Source organism: Phyllobates terribilis, unplaced genomic scaffold, assembly GCF_046119375.1.
Source record: "Phyllobates terribilis strain yellow unplaced genomic scaffold, ASM4611937v1 Scaffold_1__5_contigs__length_1240528914, whole genome shotgun sequence".
NCBI lineage: Eukaryota > Metazoa > Chordata > Amphibia > Anura > Dendrobatidae > Phyllobates > Phyllobates terribilis.
In genome coordinates, this window is record NW_027362761.1 from 358740566 (window position 1) to 358756742 (window position 16177).

General features: G+C 48.0%; 2 protein-coding genes across 2 annotated transcripts in view; one reads left to right on the plus strand and one right to left on the minus strand.

Moving 5' to 3' along the window:
- Positions 1 to 13882, minus strand: part of LOC141261709 (kinetochore-associated protein 1-like) — a 95867-nt gene extending 81985 nt beyond the window's left edge. The window contains exon 1 of the mRNA XM_073676237.1: positions 13801 to 13882. The gene's annotated coding sequence lies outside the window, so the exon portion shown is untranslated. The remainder of the gene's footprint in view (positions 1 to 13800) is intronic.
- The window catches only part of RSRC2 (arginine and serine rich coiled-coil 2), a 29194-nt gene continuing 26892 nt past the window's right edge, over positions 13876 to 16177 (plus strand). Inside the window, exons 1-2 of the mRNA XM_073676235.1 lie at positions 13876 to 14068; positions 15139 to 15292. Of these exons, the coding sequence (XP_073532336.1) occupies positions 14063 to 14068; positions 15139 to 15292 (160 nt within the window). The 5' untranslated portion in view covers positions 13876 to 14062. The remainder of the gene's footprint in view (positions 14069 to 15138; positions 15293 to 16177) is intronic.

The window sequence follows — 16177 nt, forward strand, 5'->3', positions numbered from 1 at the left end:
CACTCATTAAGTCCATGTCTCAGAGACTGCAAGCTGTTATTAAAGCCAGAGGTGGTGCAACAAAATACTAGTGATGTATTGGAGTGTTCTTTTGTGTGTTTGTTTTTCATGATTCCATAATTTTTTCCTCAGAATTGAGTGATTCCATAATTTTTTCCCTCTGCTTGGTCTGAAAAAAATTACCCTTACTGAGTACCACAATTTTTTTCTTGATTTTAGTGTTTCTTAAAGCCCTAAAGTTGCCATTTGAAATGACTTTAGTTTTGTGCCATGTCTGTGATCTGCTTTTTTTCAACAACATTAAACAACTGAATGAACATCCTCCGAGCCCGGTGATTCCCTAATTTTTGCCAGGGGTTGTATTTAGGCTCAAAATGGATAAATCTCTGCCCACACTGTTTCTCCCTCCTATTATGCAGTGAGACTCCTGCTGTGAATAATGTTCTAGGTGGGACACTGGCACCACAGAAGCTCAGCGCACTACAGGAGATATGCATTTATTCTAGCGTGATCTAACACTCTCGAATACCCAGAGTTTTGAGAACTGTAGGTCACCTATCTGACCTTTTTTTGTTCATTTGCACTTGGTAATGGATCTGAAACATAACAAAAAACTTCTGGCTTTCATCTGTTTTTAATAGATCCTCATTGACAATCCGATCCATAATAGAATAGGACAAAATCAATCTCACGGATTCGTTTTTTAAAAAAAGATCTGTCTGTGGATCAATGAAACCCAGAGTACGTGTGTGTTGTCAGTTTAAAAAGACGTAGTTACTTACCGCTGTAATGCACACGCCCGGACTGACTGGCGTGTGCGTGTTTAGTGATTCCACTGTGCCATGAACCGGAGAGTGCCTGGAGGGGCGTAACTAAGTATCTGCCCGATCCGACCAAGGTCGCACGACGGCATACGACGCCAGTGCACCAGGGAGGAACCGGGCAGAGGGACCAGGTGCTACTCCAGGTCAGACCCCGGACACGGCTGTCGACCCACACCGGGGAAAACTGGAACAGGCAGGTTAGGCTGGTACACAGACTGGTGGGTATAGGCAGACACGGCTGGAATGCAGACGGGTGGATGCTGGCGAGCACGACTGGTATGCAGGCAGGGAGGTACTGGCTGGTACGACAGGTTGGAGCACAGAGTGGATAGGACCCAGTTCAGACTGGGACTCAGGAACAGAACCGCAGATGCTGTGGACAAACACAGCAGAGTGAGACCACCCGGAGCGGCGAGCAAGAGTAGAGCAGGACAAGGCCGCCTGGAGTGGTGAGCAAAGGGTCAGAGCAGAGCGAGACTGCCGGAGCAGTGAGCAAAGGGTCAGAGCAGAGCGAGACTGCCGGAGCAGTGAGCAAAGGGTCAGAGCAGAGCGAGACTGCCGGAGCAGTGAGCAAAGGGTCAGAGCAGAGCGAGACTGCCGGAGCAGTGAGCAAAGGGTCAGAGCAGAGCGAGACTGCCGGAGCAGTGAGCAAAGGGTCAGAGCAGGGCGAGACTGCCGGAGCAGTGAGCAAAGGGTCAGAGCAGGGCGAGACTGCCGGAGCAGTGAGCAAAGGGTCAGAGCAGGGCGAGACTGCCGGAGCAGTGAGCAAAGGGTCAGAGCAGGGCGAGACTGCCGGAGCAGTGAGCAAAGGGTCAGAGCAGAGCGAGACTGCCGGAGCAGTGAGCAAAGGGTCAGAGCAGAGCGAGACTGCCGGAGCAGTGAGAAAAGGGTCAGAGCAGAGCGAGACTGCCGGAGCAGTGAGCAAGGCAGAGCAGGCTAGAACCGCCAGAGCAGTGAGCAAGGCAGAGCAGGCTAGAACCGCCGGAGCGGTGAGCAAGGCAGAGCAGGCTATAACCGCCGGAGCGGTGAGCAAGGCAGAGCAGGCTAGAACCGCCGGAGCGGTGAGCAAGGCAGAGCAGGGGGGACAGGGCTCTGTTCACACGGAACAGACAGGAAGGGGGAAGGCAGAACCAGATACACACAAGATACTTGCAATGAAGTAGCGAGTGGACTCTAAACTCACAAACGGAAGTACAGCGACAACGAGTAGGAGTTAGGTGCACGTTCAGACTCTACAGAAAAAGGGAAGGTACGGACATAGAGAAAAACAGGAGACAGGTTAGGAGACAGTTCAGACAGGAATTGTTACTGCAACAAATATAGGAACGAGCCAAGGTAAAGCCAAGTGCTGGTTCAGACAATGCAGGAGGAAGGGAAGGTATGGGCAAAGAGAAAAACAGGAAGCAGGTTAGGAGACAGTTCAGACAGGAACTGTTACTGTAGCGAGATATCGGAGCGAGTCTGGGTATGCGGCCCCCAGAGGGCGGGACGAACAGGCTAAGAGCGTGTTCACACGGGCCTGGAAATACAGCCTCCAGGAAAGGCAGAAAGACAGCTGGCAAGAGTGCACAGACAGGACACAGTTCAGACACGGGAACTGATACCGCAAGGCAGGAAACATAATCAGGACCTGGCACATCAGTGACAAGACGCCAACTGATAGAACAAGATGCTCAGGCAAGGATTCCAGGAAAGAGCTGGGTTAAATACCAGGTGACAGACAGCAATAGGCTGAGGACGCATAAGGGGTGTGCCCGAAGCAGCTACAAGAAGCAGGAAGTGATCGGCCGCCCTTAACCAGAAGAAACAGAGGCAAGCAGACAGCATGGAGGAAAGCCAGAGAGATAGTCTGGACTGGAAATCAAGTGCGCGCTCTTGCACAGTGGGAGATGGACCACTATGCAAGGACGCCGCCAGGTATGTTACAACTGGTAACGGGATTTCTCAGAGGCCATGACGGCACCACGGAGAGAGGGGATCCGCCCTTCAAGGACAGGAAACCTACAGATAAAAGGGCGGTGCCTCTCTCCCGCATCAGTTGTTTACAGAGCATGAGAGGACCACCAGGATAGTAACACAAAATTTTACAATTTAAGACCTCGTCAGACACACCACGTGGCTACAACAAGTAACTAATAAGTGTGCGCACCCACACGTGAAGGGAGGGAATGTACGGGTGCCGTCATGGGCTCTGAGAAATCCCGTTACCGGTAAGTAACTACGTCTTTCTCCTTCCCCCATGATGGCACCACGGAGAGAATTACAGAGAATTGACTCATTGGGGGGGGGGGGGGGGGGACCACAGCTTCCAGAACCCTTCTCCCGAAAGTAAGGTCCGAAGAAGAGGTTAAGTCTAGCCGGTAGTGATTAAAGAAGGTAGAGGGGGAAGACCAGGTTGCCGCTCTACATATCTGCTCTATCGTAGCACCGGCCTTCTCCGCCCAGGAGGCTGCCACCGCTCTTGTTGAGTGGGCCTTCAGTTTCTCCGGGCCAGCTTCTCCACGTGAGGAGTAAGATAATGTGATGGCCTCCCTTATCCATCTGGCCAGCGTGCCCTTAGAAGCGTTCTTCCCCTTAAGAGGGCCCTGAAAGCAAACAAAGAGAGAACTATCCTGCCTACACTCTTGTGTCACCTCTAGATATTGGATTAGGCACCTTCTGACGTCTAGTGTATGCAAGACCTTCTCTTTCGTGTTCCTAGGGTTAGGGCAGAAAGAAGGAAGGGTAATTTCCTGGGACCTGTGAAATCTTGACGCCACTTTTTGTAGATAGACAGGGTCGGTTTTCAGAATAACCCTATCCTCCAAGATTTGTGTGAAGGGGGAGCCTGCCGATAGAGCCTGAATATCACTAACCCTACGTGCGGATGTGAGAGCTACCAAGAGTGCTGTTTTTAGGGACAGAATTTTTAGGGATGCTTCCGACAGGGGTTCAAAAGGGGCCTCCGTTAAAGCTGAAAGGACCAAGTTTAAATCCCAGGGTGTAGTATTTCGGGATGGGATGGGTCGGGATCTAGCTGATGCCTTAATAAACCTAGATACCCATCTATCCCTAGCTAGGTCAAAATTATAGCGCGCTCCCAGGGCCGCAACTTGAATTTTTAAAGGTACTTGTAGCCAGGCCCTGCTCCAAACCCCTCTGTAAAAATTCCAGGATGGCTGTCAATGGAACCTCCCCGCCCAACCTGGAACCTGAGACTGAACGGAATTTCTTCCAGGTTTTCCCATTCAGTTTGGTGGTGACTGGTTTTCTACTTTGAAGTAGTGTGGTGATAAGATTTGGGGAGAAACCTTTGTCTTTCAGAAGAGCCCACTCAAATTCCAGGCTGTCAAGTGTAAGCTTGACGCCCGAGGATGGAGGACCGGACCCTGAGAAAGAAGGTCCCGGAGCTCCGGAAGAACCCATGGGTCGGAGATTGATAACCTCCTCAGCCATGAAAACCATGCCCTCTTTGGCCAAAAGGGGGCTATCAAGATTACCCTTGCTTCGTCTTCTCTGATTTTCCTCAGAACAGCTGGAATCAGAGAGCTCGGAGGAAAAGCGTAAGCTAGAGGGTAATTCCATGGGATCATGAAGGCATCCATGACTACGGGGTTCCCTTTGGGATCTAGGGAGCAAAAAGAGGGTGTTTTTTTGTTCTGATTGTTGGCGAACAGATCTATGGAGGGCCGGCCCCACCTTTGTACAATCTGCCGAAAAACTGCCTGACTTAATTCCCACTCGCCCTGCTTCAGCTGTGTCCGACTCAGAAAGTCTGCGGTGCGATTTTCTATCCCTTTTATGTGTAGAGCGGATAGGGATTGTAAGTTCTCCGCGGCTAAGCGAAAGATGACCTCTGTCGTCTGCATTAGGAAATGGGACCGTGTATCCCCCCCCCCTCGGTGGTTCAGGTACGCCACTACTACTCGGTTGTCTGAAAAGACCCTCACGTGATGTCCTTGTAGTGTATGCATGAACTCCCGGAGTGCCCGCTCTACTGCTAGGAGCTCCTTCATGTTTGAGGACATTAGTTTTAGGCGTTCTGTCCAGACCCCCTGAGCTACCAGGTTGTTGAGGTGCGCCCCCCCACCCCCTGGGACTTGCATCTGTGGTCAGGATTTGCGGTGTTGGGATTATCCAAGGAATCCCCCGGGCTAGACTGTCTATGTTCCCCCACCACTCTAGGGAAAGTGTGGTTTTTGCAGATAACGTTAACAGCCCTTCTAAACGCCCTTTTAGGGCTTTTTCTGCCTCTAGGATTTCCCACTGAAGGGTCCTGGTATGTATTTGAGCCCATTGGACGGCCGGAAAGCATGCTGTCAGGGAACCTAGAAGGGACATGGCTTTCCGAAGGGACATAGACGGGTGGGACTTTGCCCGTGATATCTGGCCTAAGATTTTTTGAATTTTTCCCTTCGGGGAGACGAAACTCCTGACCTTTTGAATCCAGCACGATGCCTAGGTACTCCTGTATTTGGCATGGTTCTGTTTTGGACTTTTCCAGATTCAAAAGCCATCCTAAGCGAGTCAAGGAATCCATGACCTTTTTCAGATGGGATTTGCAGTCTAGGAAGGAGCTGCCTATTATCAGGAAGTCGTCTAGGTATGGGACGACCAGGGTGTTCTGTTCCCTTAGATGAGCCATCACCTCTGCAACAACTTTGGTGAACACCCTTGGGGCTATGGCGATGCCGAATGGGAGGGCTGTATATTGGTAGTGTTTGACCACTCCACCCATAGGAACTGCTACCCTGAGGAACTTCCGGTAGTCTTTGTGTATCGGGACGTGATAATAAGAGTCTTTTAAGTCCAGGACGGCCATGAAACAACCGGGAAACAGCATTTTTACTGAAGATTTTATTGTTTCCATTTTGAAGGCTTCCACTTTCAACAGTTTGTTCAGCTTTTTTAGATTCACAGTCGTCCTTGTATGTCCCATCTGTTTTTTTTCTCAGGAATAATGGAGAATAGAAGCCCATGCCTTTCTAGCCCCCCCCCCCCCACACACACACACACACCCGGGACCTCCTCAAAGACTGCCTTCCCTACCAGTCCCTAGATTTCCTGCTCCAAGGCCAGTTGCTCCTCGTTTGAAGACCTTTCGGGGGTTATAACAAAGTTTTGCTGAGGGAATTTGAGGAACTGGAGTTCAGGCCCAATTGTATTAGGCTCAGAATCCATGAGCTGTTGGATATTAGCTCCCAGGCCGGGAGAAAACTTGATAGCCTTCCCCCCACCCGGGGCAAATCTTCATTGGGGGGCCTTTCTGTAATCACTGGAGGGGTTGTTAAATTGGAATCCCCTGGTCTTCCTTCTCCTGTCTTCCCACCTATCCTGTTCTTTAGGGGGCTTTCAATGTATAAACCTTCTACTCCGAAAAGGTTTCCTGTAAGCAGTGTTAGACAGGATAGGAAACCGCTTCTTATTGTCCCCTGCCTTATCCAAGATGTCATCAAGGGCGGGCCCAAATAGAAACTCGCCCTCACAGGGGATGGAGCACAACCTAGATTTAGTCTGCAGATCCCCGGGCCAACATTTGAGCCAGAGGGCTCGTCTAGCCGCGTTAGCAAGCCCTGCCGCTCTAGCACCTAACCTGACGGAGTCCGCCGAGGCGTCAGCCAGGAAGGCCGCTGCCCCTTTCATTATCAGGATAGATTCAAGGATTGTGTCTCTCGATGTTTTTTGCCTCAGTTGTGATTCAAGCTGATCCAGCCAGACCATTAGTGACCTGGCCGTACACGTGGCAGCTACCGCAGGTTTTAACCCCCCCAGCGGCTTCCCAGGAACCCTTTAGGAAGGTGTCTGCCTTTTTATCCATGGGGTCTTTTAAGACGCCCATGTCCTCAAATGGAAGGGAGTATTTCTTTGAGGCTTTGGCTATGGCGACATCCAGTTTTGGTGCTTTCTCCTAAAAGGAACATGCCGGGTCCTCAAACGGGTACTTTCGTTTAGAGGAAAGGAAGCCCTTCCTCTCCGGTCTTTTCCACTCTTTCTTAATCAGCGAGTGAACATGTTCGTTGAGTGGAAAAGATCTCCTCTTTTTTTGTTCTAGACCACTGAACATCACGTCTCGTATGGATTTTTTGGGCTGGGGATCTGTTAATCCCATGGTAGACCTGACAGCCTTGAGGAGGCTATCTGTTTCCTCGATAGGGAAACAGCTCCGTCCTCCTCTATCTGTAGACGAGGAAGAGGAGGAGGAAGAGGTGGAAGTGTCCGAATCTCCGCCATTCTCAGAACTGCTAGACCTGGACTCGGGGGATATGTTTTTAGTTTTCCTTAACCTTTTGCCCCCATGAAAAGATTTAATGGTGTTTTCGACCTGCGATTTAATTAGGTCTCTAAGTTCAGAGGCAAATCTCGGGGTTGCCTCGCATATAGTCTGCTCAATGCAGGAGCTGCAGAGTCTCTTATCCCAAGTAGTGGGCAAGGCTTCAGTGCATAGTGCACAAGTCCTATTTTTTGTTTTCCCTGTACTATTTTTTCCCTATAGGAGACAAAAGAGAGACAGCAAGGGCCCCTAGTTACAAAGTGGACTTTCACGAAGCTCACTTACCAACCAGACGGAAGAGCGGGTACCGGTTCAGGAGGTGGAGCCATCTTTGTAGACGGAGTCCTCCTGGAAGATGCCGAGGTGGAATCCTTGCTGCGCTGCGATGATCTGCCGGAGCACCCGCTTCCACTGTTCCGGTCCTGGTGCCTCATCTCTTCCAGCCTCTTCTTTCGTTGGGTTGGCGGTGGTGGTGGCGACTGAGGATGTAGCTCTTGCTCCTCAGGTAGCTCCTGGTCACTCATTATTATATATATAATTTTTTTCACAGAGTGCCAGAGCTCTGATGAGCAACTACTGGCATCCTTCGCTGTTTTTTAAGGCACTGGGAGTCCCTCCCATAGTACCTGTAGAGACCTGACGCCCCCTCCTCCGCCGCACCTGCAGGAGGACGCCCGCGCAGACTGGCTACCCAGTCATGCATTGCGGCGTTGCGTCATCCAGGGGCGCCAAGCGCGCGTGCGGGGGGGGGGAGAGAGAGACGCCCATGCAGACTGGCTACCCAGTCATGCATTGCGGCGCCGCGTCATCCAGGGCAGACCCGGAAGCTCAAATGCACGCCGTCGGGCCGCGCTCTCACCTCTGCAACCAGGGGGGTCCAGCACAGTCAACGACGGCCCCGACAGACCCTGTCCTCTTCGTCTGGACCCCCCTCTGCACACCCTAAATGCCCACTGACCTCAGCGGTGGCGCATCAGGACACCGCACCAGCCGAGGCAGGGGACTCCCGCTGCCTGGATCGGAAAGGCCGGGCCTGGCATCCCACGACGTCCATCTTCTGGCACCCCGCAGGTATGCCTCCTCCGGACTGTAGGATCCCGTCAAGGACAGGAAACCAACTGATGCGGGAGAGAGGCACTGCCCTTTTATCTGTAGGTTTCCTGTCCTTGAAGGGCGAAACCCCTCTCTCCGTGGTGCCGTCATGGGGGAAGGAGAAAATGTGCAATGGATGAGTGAATGTAGCCTTAGACACAGCCAGAACCAGAAAACAGGCTAGTTCTTGGATTCTCCACCTGGATGTTAAGTCTCGCATCATTCGAAAACTAAAATTCAAGCTTCAGACTCTATATTCTACCTGCTACAAATGATTAAACCCAAAACAAATCACATACTACCATTCTAAGTTAAACCCCAATCCCACCCCCCAACTGTGCTTCACCTTAAAATTTAAAGGGGTTGTCCGAATCTTACATATTAATAACATATCCGTAGGATAGGTCATCAATATCAGACTCGTGGAGATCAGACACCCAGTCTATCCACCGATCAGCTGTAATTTGCTCTGATGGTTGCTGGATATAATCAATGTACGAGGAAGAACACATCTGTTCATACACTGTCTAGTGCATACATGTAAAACTCTGTCCCACAGAGTGGTTTTATTTGGCCAGCGACAGCAGAACCACCACCCCCATGTGGGGCCCATTATTCTGTATGGAGGACTACGTGGTGCCCATTATTCTGTATTGAGGACTATGTGGGACCCATTATTCTGTATGGAAGACTTTGTGGGGAACATTATACTGTATACTAGTTGGCCCACGACTTTGTCCAAGTTTTTTTATTTTGGCCCTCTGTGTGTTTGAGTTTGACATCCCTGGTCTAGTGGCTGCTGCTGAATACTGCACCCTTTCTTCTATTCAAGATTCAAGCTGGGGACAAGTTGATTAGTCCAAGAGTTGGGTCCCCAAGCCTTCTTCAGCCTGCTTACCTAGAGTATACATACAGTTAGATACAGAAATATTTGGACTCTGCATGCCACTATTTTGGATTTAAAGTGAAACACCTGAGATACGATTGAAGTGTAGACTTACAGGTTTAATTAAAGGGGGTTGAAGAAAAAATATCTTGTGAAACGTTTAGGAATTCCAACCATTTTTCTATGCAAATTGTCTCTTCAGAGAGGAACAGGACTAGAACTCTGGCGCCACCTATTCCTAAAAGTTAATATCAACCCTTTAATGAAGATTGCCATATGACTTAGGATAAAACCCAAACCAGAATCTCAATTTGCAGACACAGTGTTTTGGGGTGTTGCCCCTCATCAGTGCAAAGTATGAGATCTGATTTGGCTAAGTGAGAGACTCTGGACTGCGGTCTAAGGGGTAATGTTCCTCCTTGTGGAAAGTGACATGTCAAGCCTGGCATGTCAGAGTGAGGAGACTTAAAAGCCATTCATGCTGGGAAATTAAATAGGCAAATTGTCTCTTCAGAGAGGAAGATGACTAGAACTCTAGAGCCACCTATTGGAAGCAGCGATCCTAAAAGTCAATATAGACCCCTCAACGAGCCTTGCAATATGACTTAGGATAAAAGCCAAATCTAGCCAAATCAGATCAAATACTTTGCACTGAGGAGGGGCAACACCTCAAAACCCCATGTCTGCAAATTGAGAAAGTGATCACTTATCCTGTGAAAAGTCGATAGCTTTCACCACCAGGAATATCCCTTTTATATACGTTTAATGTAACTTTCTTCAGCAAGCATACATCAAGGCTAAGTGCCCACGATGCAGAATTGCTGCAGAATTTTTCCACATCTCCCTGGCAGGAAAAACGCATGTGGATTTTACATGCGTTTTTCCCGCCAGGTAGAAGCGTTTGTCAAGCGTTTTTGCATGCATTTCTGCATGTGGGTTATCAAGCTCTTTTCCAAGTGATTTTAGCATCACTTGGAAAGTGCTTGACAACTTGGTCACACTATATAAATCCATGCAACCGGCATGGATTTATATAGTGTGACCACGTTAGTTAAAAAATGAATAAAAATGGTAAAAAAAAAAAAATTGAAAAAAAACATTTTATTCACCTTCTGATGGCCCCCGGTTGCCCCGGCGGCTCGCGATGGTCTAAAAGGACCTTCCATGACGTTATTTAGTCATGTGACAGGTCACGCGACCGCCGACGTCAGCGGTCGCGTGACCCATCACATGACTAAATGACGTCATGGCAGGTCCTTTTAGACCATCGCGAGCTGCCGGGGAGCGAGGACGCATCACTATCGAGACCGGGGGCCATCAAGAGATGAGTATAATGTTTTGGGGGTTTTTTTTAAATCCTTTTTTTTTTTTTACAGGTACTATGGTACCCAGGTCTAGAGGAGAGTCTCCTCTTCTCCAGACCCGAGTACCATCCGCACATTGAATCGCTTAATATCCGCATGTGCACATGTAGTCATACGGATATTATGTGATTCAATGCAAGTCAATGGCGGCAATTACGCTGCGTGTACACAATTAATGGACATGCTGCGTATTTTTCCGCAATGATAATCCACAGCGGAAATAACCGTAGCATGTGCAGAGCACATGCCGATTATCATTGGAGACCACGGGGCACATATTACCAAGCGTTTAAGAGTTTTAGCTGTGGAAATTCCGCAGCAAAAAACGCATTGCGGGCCCGCAGCCCAATATAGCATTGCTGGAAAATAAAGTTGCATGAGGTCCCATTCACAAGACTGGGCAATCGGATTTTTGGAATTATGTAACTCTCATACAATCTCCTCTCCTGCAGAGTCTGCGTTTACTTTGTCCTCATTCAGATATGTGTGTTTTTTGTTTTTCAAGGATAGAATACAGACCCATTACAGTCTATGGGGCAGTTCACATGACAGCCATTTTGTATGGATTGACCACAAAAACAAACGGAGTCACTGATCAAACCAACCCATTAGAGTCAACGAGTGAAAAACTCAGAGAGCAAACTGATACCATCCAAGTCCTGGCATTTGTTCCTGTTTAATGGCCAAAAGCTTTGAAATTTTTACTGTTTGCAAACGGTTAGGTTCACACGAGCGTATGAAAAACTGCTCAGTTTCATCACGAAAAGTGGGACGATTCTTTTCTCACTTGTCATCTGTGTACAGTCCATATGCAATTTGATTTTTTTACAGCAGCATATATTACTCATTTACAATTTCCTGTTACAGAATTGCAATGTGTCTGTAAAAATCAGACATTATACTGTGGCTCCGTATGACGACCAATTTTATTTGCGCACCCAATGATTTGAATGGTCGAGTCTCACCTAACTATTCCTCACTGCTGTTTAACATCATTCACTGCTTGGCGACTGTCAGTTAGGGGTATACACTTTATAGGTGTCAAACAGCCACGCCAGATAGGCAGACTGTTACATGATATTCGCAACATTTAAATTACAATCTGTTACTATACTATCAAGTACCTCTAATTCTACAATAATTGAATTAAACTGTGTCACTTGATATGGTAAAAACACCGAGTTAATTCTCATATATGAAGGACTCCCTGTTTAATATACAGTTATAGTGCAATAATTAGGGGACTGGATTGAGGCATCCAAGTACCTCATTTATCTCAAATTCTATTATTAATTTAATTCAACTGTGCTATTTGATATGGTACAAACATCAAGTCAATTCTTATATATGGAGGACTCCAATAATTAAGGGACTGGACTGAGGCGCTCCTAACTTATCCCACACCTCATTCAGCCAGATTTATTAGTGGGCACCACGTTTGGAAATCACAGGGTAGTTGCCTTATATGCATCGTTTGATGCATGTGTATTCACTATATTTTAATAAATTTAATAAAGTATTAGGTTTTAAAATCAAAAATGTCCACAATTTGTAAATTTAATAAATATAATTTATTTTAATTATAGTAGTATATATCCACACTTTTTTCCCATTCTCTTCCTTTCCCCTGTTTTACTTTCTCATCTGATTTACACAAGTAACTAGTGCGGGCTGCGATTTTTTTTTCACACGTAGATTCGGTTAACCTAATCGAATTCAGTTCACTAACTAGTGAATAAATGGTTATCTGCACTACCCCATTGAATAACATTGGCCCGACCGCTGCCCGTTTTTTTCACGGACAGGATTCGGAGCGAAAATATGGTTGTGCGAACGAGCCCTAAGAGAAAAGTGGATGCCACACTGATGATAAAAATCCGATCCAGTACACGGATTTAGAAAAAATTATGTCTGATGCTTAATGAGGGCTAAATCATCAGCGTTAGGCTATGTGCCCACGATGCAGAAATGAAGCAGAAAATTTCTGCAGCATTTCTGCATCTCCCTGGCAGAAAAAACGCATGCAGATTGTGCATGCGTTTTTCCTGCAGAATACATGCGGATCCACTTGCGTTTCCGCATGCAGATTGACAAGCGCTTTCCAGGCGATAGCATCACTTGGAAAGTGCTTGACAACTAGGTCACACTATATAAATCCATGCAAACAGCATGGATTTATACAGTGTGAACCGTAAAAATGAAAACAAATAAAGCTATACTCACCCCCAAGGCCCCGGCGTGGCTGCAGCGCTGCTTCCTGGCTGGTTCCCGGCTGCCGGCATATCGCGAGACAGAGCGGTGAAGGGCCTGCGGTCACATGACTGTGACGTCACCGCAGGTCCTCAAGCGATGCCGGCATTCAGAGAGAAGCCGCCGGACAGGTGAATATAAACTTTATTTGTTATTTTATTCTTTTTTTACAGGTAGAATGGTACCCAGGTCTGGATGAGAGTCTCCTCTCCTCCAGAACTGGGTACCATCCGCTCATAGAGACGCATAGAAGCCGCTTGTAAAAATGTACAGTCGCGGTTTCTATGCGTCTCAATGCAAGTCAATGGCGGGAGTTCCGCTGCGCTTCCGCAAAATTAAATGACATGCTGCGGATTTTTGTACGCAGCATAAACGCTGCGGAAAAATCCGCAGCATGTGCATAGAACAAGCGGAATCCCCTTGGGGACCATGGGGTGCGGATTACCTAGCGTTTCATAAGCGTTTCCGCTGCGGAAATTCCGCAGCATAAACGCTTGAAAAACGCTACGTAGGCACCCAGCCTAAATGGCGGCTTTTAGGGACGTCCTTCTTGGGTGTCTTGAGGTGTAAAATGTCATCCTCTAACAGCTCCACCTTCATGCCGGCCCTGCGGTTACACATTTGGACACTGGGCATCCCGGCATTACACACAACAAACACATTGGCACAACACTCACCCTGGGTGCATCCACATTTGCCAGCTTAAGAGATCTCCCCATGTTTCCAGAGTTTTATGTATAATATTCATCATCCCTATTTTACATCATGTGAATATTGCCATGCTTTAACATATGGAAGAAATAGAGGGGGCTTCCATTGGACAAACCATCTAAGAATGGGCAACCCCCCATTAGGCAGAGCAGGGGCCTCTGCGCACAGCAGCATGCCCTCACATCACCACTATGATCAGTAAACATTGGGCCACCAGCCCCCCGGCCTGAACGGTGCCCATCAGGACTCTACCGTGAGAGGACATTAGTCTGGAGTATTGGATAATCCGGAATGATGGAAAGCTGGCCCTGACAGCCATGTGAGGGGGCTGCTCGCCCTGTGTGCATGGAGCATTCACTCACCAGGCCGCCCGCTCCACCCACCTCACCCGTCTATCAATCACCTCACCCCCTCATCACCTACCCGCGGCGCCCGCGAGCACTTCATACGCTTGAATCTGGCGGGAAGGGGACAGTGACGTGAGGTTGCTAGGTTGCCCTGACGTCACGCCCCGTTCCCAGAATGCTCAGCGCGAAGGCTGCTTCCTTTGTGTTTCCACATACGGGTATTCGTGCTACGCCCGCCTCATTCGGTCGACGCTGTTGGGCTGTGGGACTTCAGCTGGAGGCGCCATAGATCCGGACAGCGCGGCAGAAGGCGGGAGCCATTCTCTTTTCTACTAACCATGGCGGTAGGTGTATGCCCGTAATGGCCTACAGGAGGTGTAGGAAGATCCAGAGCTTGGGAAAATGGCGCCGCGACTCCGCCATGTTCCCTGCGGCCAGCTCTGTAGTAGCCCCGGATGTTCAGCTGCTGTTAGGCCCCTCGCTGGCAGTAATGCACGTAACAGCGCCATTATCAGCGGCTTACCGTGGTCTTGTCCAGTGTGGGTTGTGGTGGGTCCTGTGTGTATCCCCTGCCTGTACGTGTATATTAATGGCCGCTCACTATTAGGCCACGTTCACACAGTCAGTGTTTTACCTCAGTATCTAATCCAAAGCCGTTTCTATTAGACTTTTTCTTTCACTGCTCCATTTCTGCCTTTGGCTTACAAATACTGAGGTAAAAAACTGACCAAATACTGATAGTGTGCACATGTAGTATTTGTAGGCCAAACTCAGAAAAACTAACTAAATATGGTCTTGTTTTAAGTGTTAAACAAATAATATTTTACACCTAAACAAAGGATATTATATGGAGAACATATTTGAAGTGTAAGGCTATGTTCACACATCATGTTTTTTTTTGCGTCACAAATCTGCAGCAAAACCCGATCTCTCAAGGGAGGTTTGCTGCAGATTTTTCTTGTGGTTTTGGTGCCTTTTTTGATGCGTTTTTTCAGCATGTTTTGTTCACTGTTCTTCTGTCTCTATTTATGCATGTACATAACGTTCTGTGAAAAAAAGAACCCCATTCTATTTTGCCATCAAAACACTGAAAGAAATGGTACCTGTGTTTTTGGTGCATTTTTTTTTTTACCTCCGATTACTTCCTATGGGTGAAAAAATGCTGAAAGAAGTAACATGCTCTAATTTCCCAAAAAACATTCAAGGCACAAAATACTGAACAAAAAAAACATGAGACTTCTGGTTTCTCATAGACTTTGCTAGTACTGTATAAGTCAGCTGAAAATTTGCATAAAAATCTGCACCAAAAAAACGCTGAAAAATCCATGATGTGAACATAGCCTTACAGACAAGTAGCATTGTGAAAAGACGTTTGAATGGAGAGTAACATTTTTTTTAATACATCTTTTTACAGTCTAGTGACCCAGAGCGGGAAGATGGATCTCCTGGAAGCTTGTCACCGACATTAGAAAAACGTATGGAGCATTGTGACCCTTCAAAGTCCCCTAAAGCTTATAGGCATTATTCAAGGTCCCGTTCACGTTCAAGGGAGCGTAAAAGGAAGACTGGTAAGCTAGAGCATTTCGGATGGTTTCAGACACAATTTACAAGTCTAAAGCCCCCATCACACTAAGCGAGATCGCTGCTGAGTCACAAGTTTTTTGACTCAGCAGCGATCTCTCTACGTTTGACACGTAGCAGCAACCAGGCCCCTGCTGTGAGATCGCTGTTCGTGTCAAACTGGCCTGGACCATTTTTTGATCTTTGCGGTCCTGCTGGGTAGCATGCATCGGTGTGTTTGACACCTAATACCAACAACCTCGTTGGCGACTCAGAACTGAGACACAGGCATGCATCTTTATACGGGTCGCCGTATCGTTGCTGCGTCGCTGGGAAGATCTGACTGTTTGACATCTCACCAGCGACTACATAGCGATGCAGCAATGATCCCTGCCAGGTCGTATCGTTGTCGGGATCGCTGTAGCGTCGCTAAGTGTGACGGTACCTTAAATCTTTTGAATACTTCATGAAAGCACTGTGTGCTCTGGACAAGTGACAAGTCCCTTGGCATACAGCTTGTAGCAGTGAGTCCGTCTCTGGGACATAGTCTGCAGAACGGGGGTGCACATATCCCCTTAAATGATATGAAGAACTATATGGTTCCAATTTGAGTGTACTCTTATGAGGTCTTGAAGTGAGTGTCAGGCTGTGCGCACGATGCGTACCAGCCTGTGGCCCCGACACTCAGGAATAGCCGAGGAGGCTTCCGCTCATTATCCAAATGAGAGGCACTATTTTTTTTCACATGTGAACTTTCCTCTTACAGTTTAGGTCTATGAGGAAAGTCCGTATGCGGACACGCAACGAATATTGACATGCTGCAGTCTGGAAAGACGCGCCGCATGTCATTTTCCGTGGGTGATCCACAGGTGCATGGGGACCCATAGTGGACA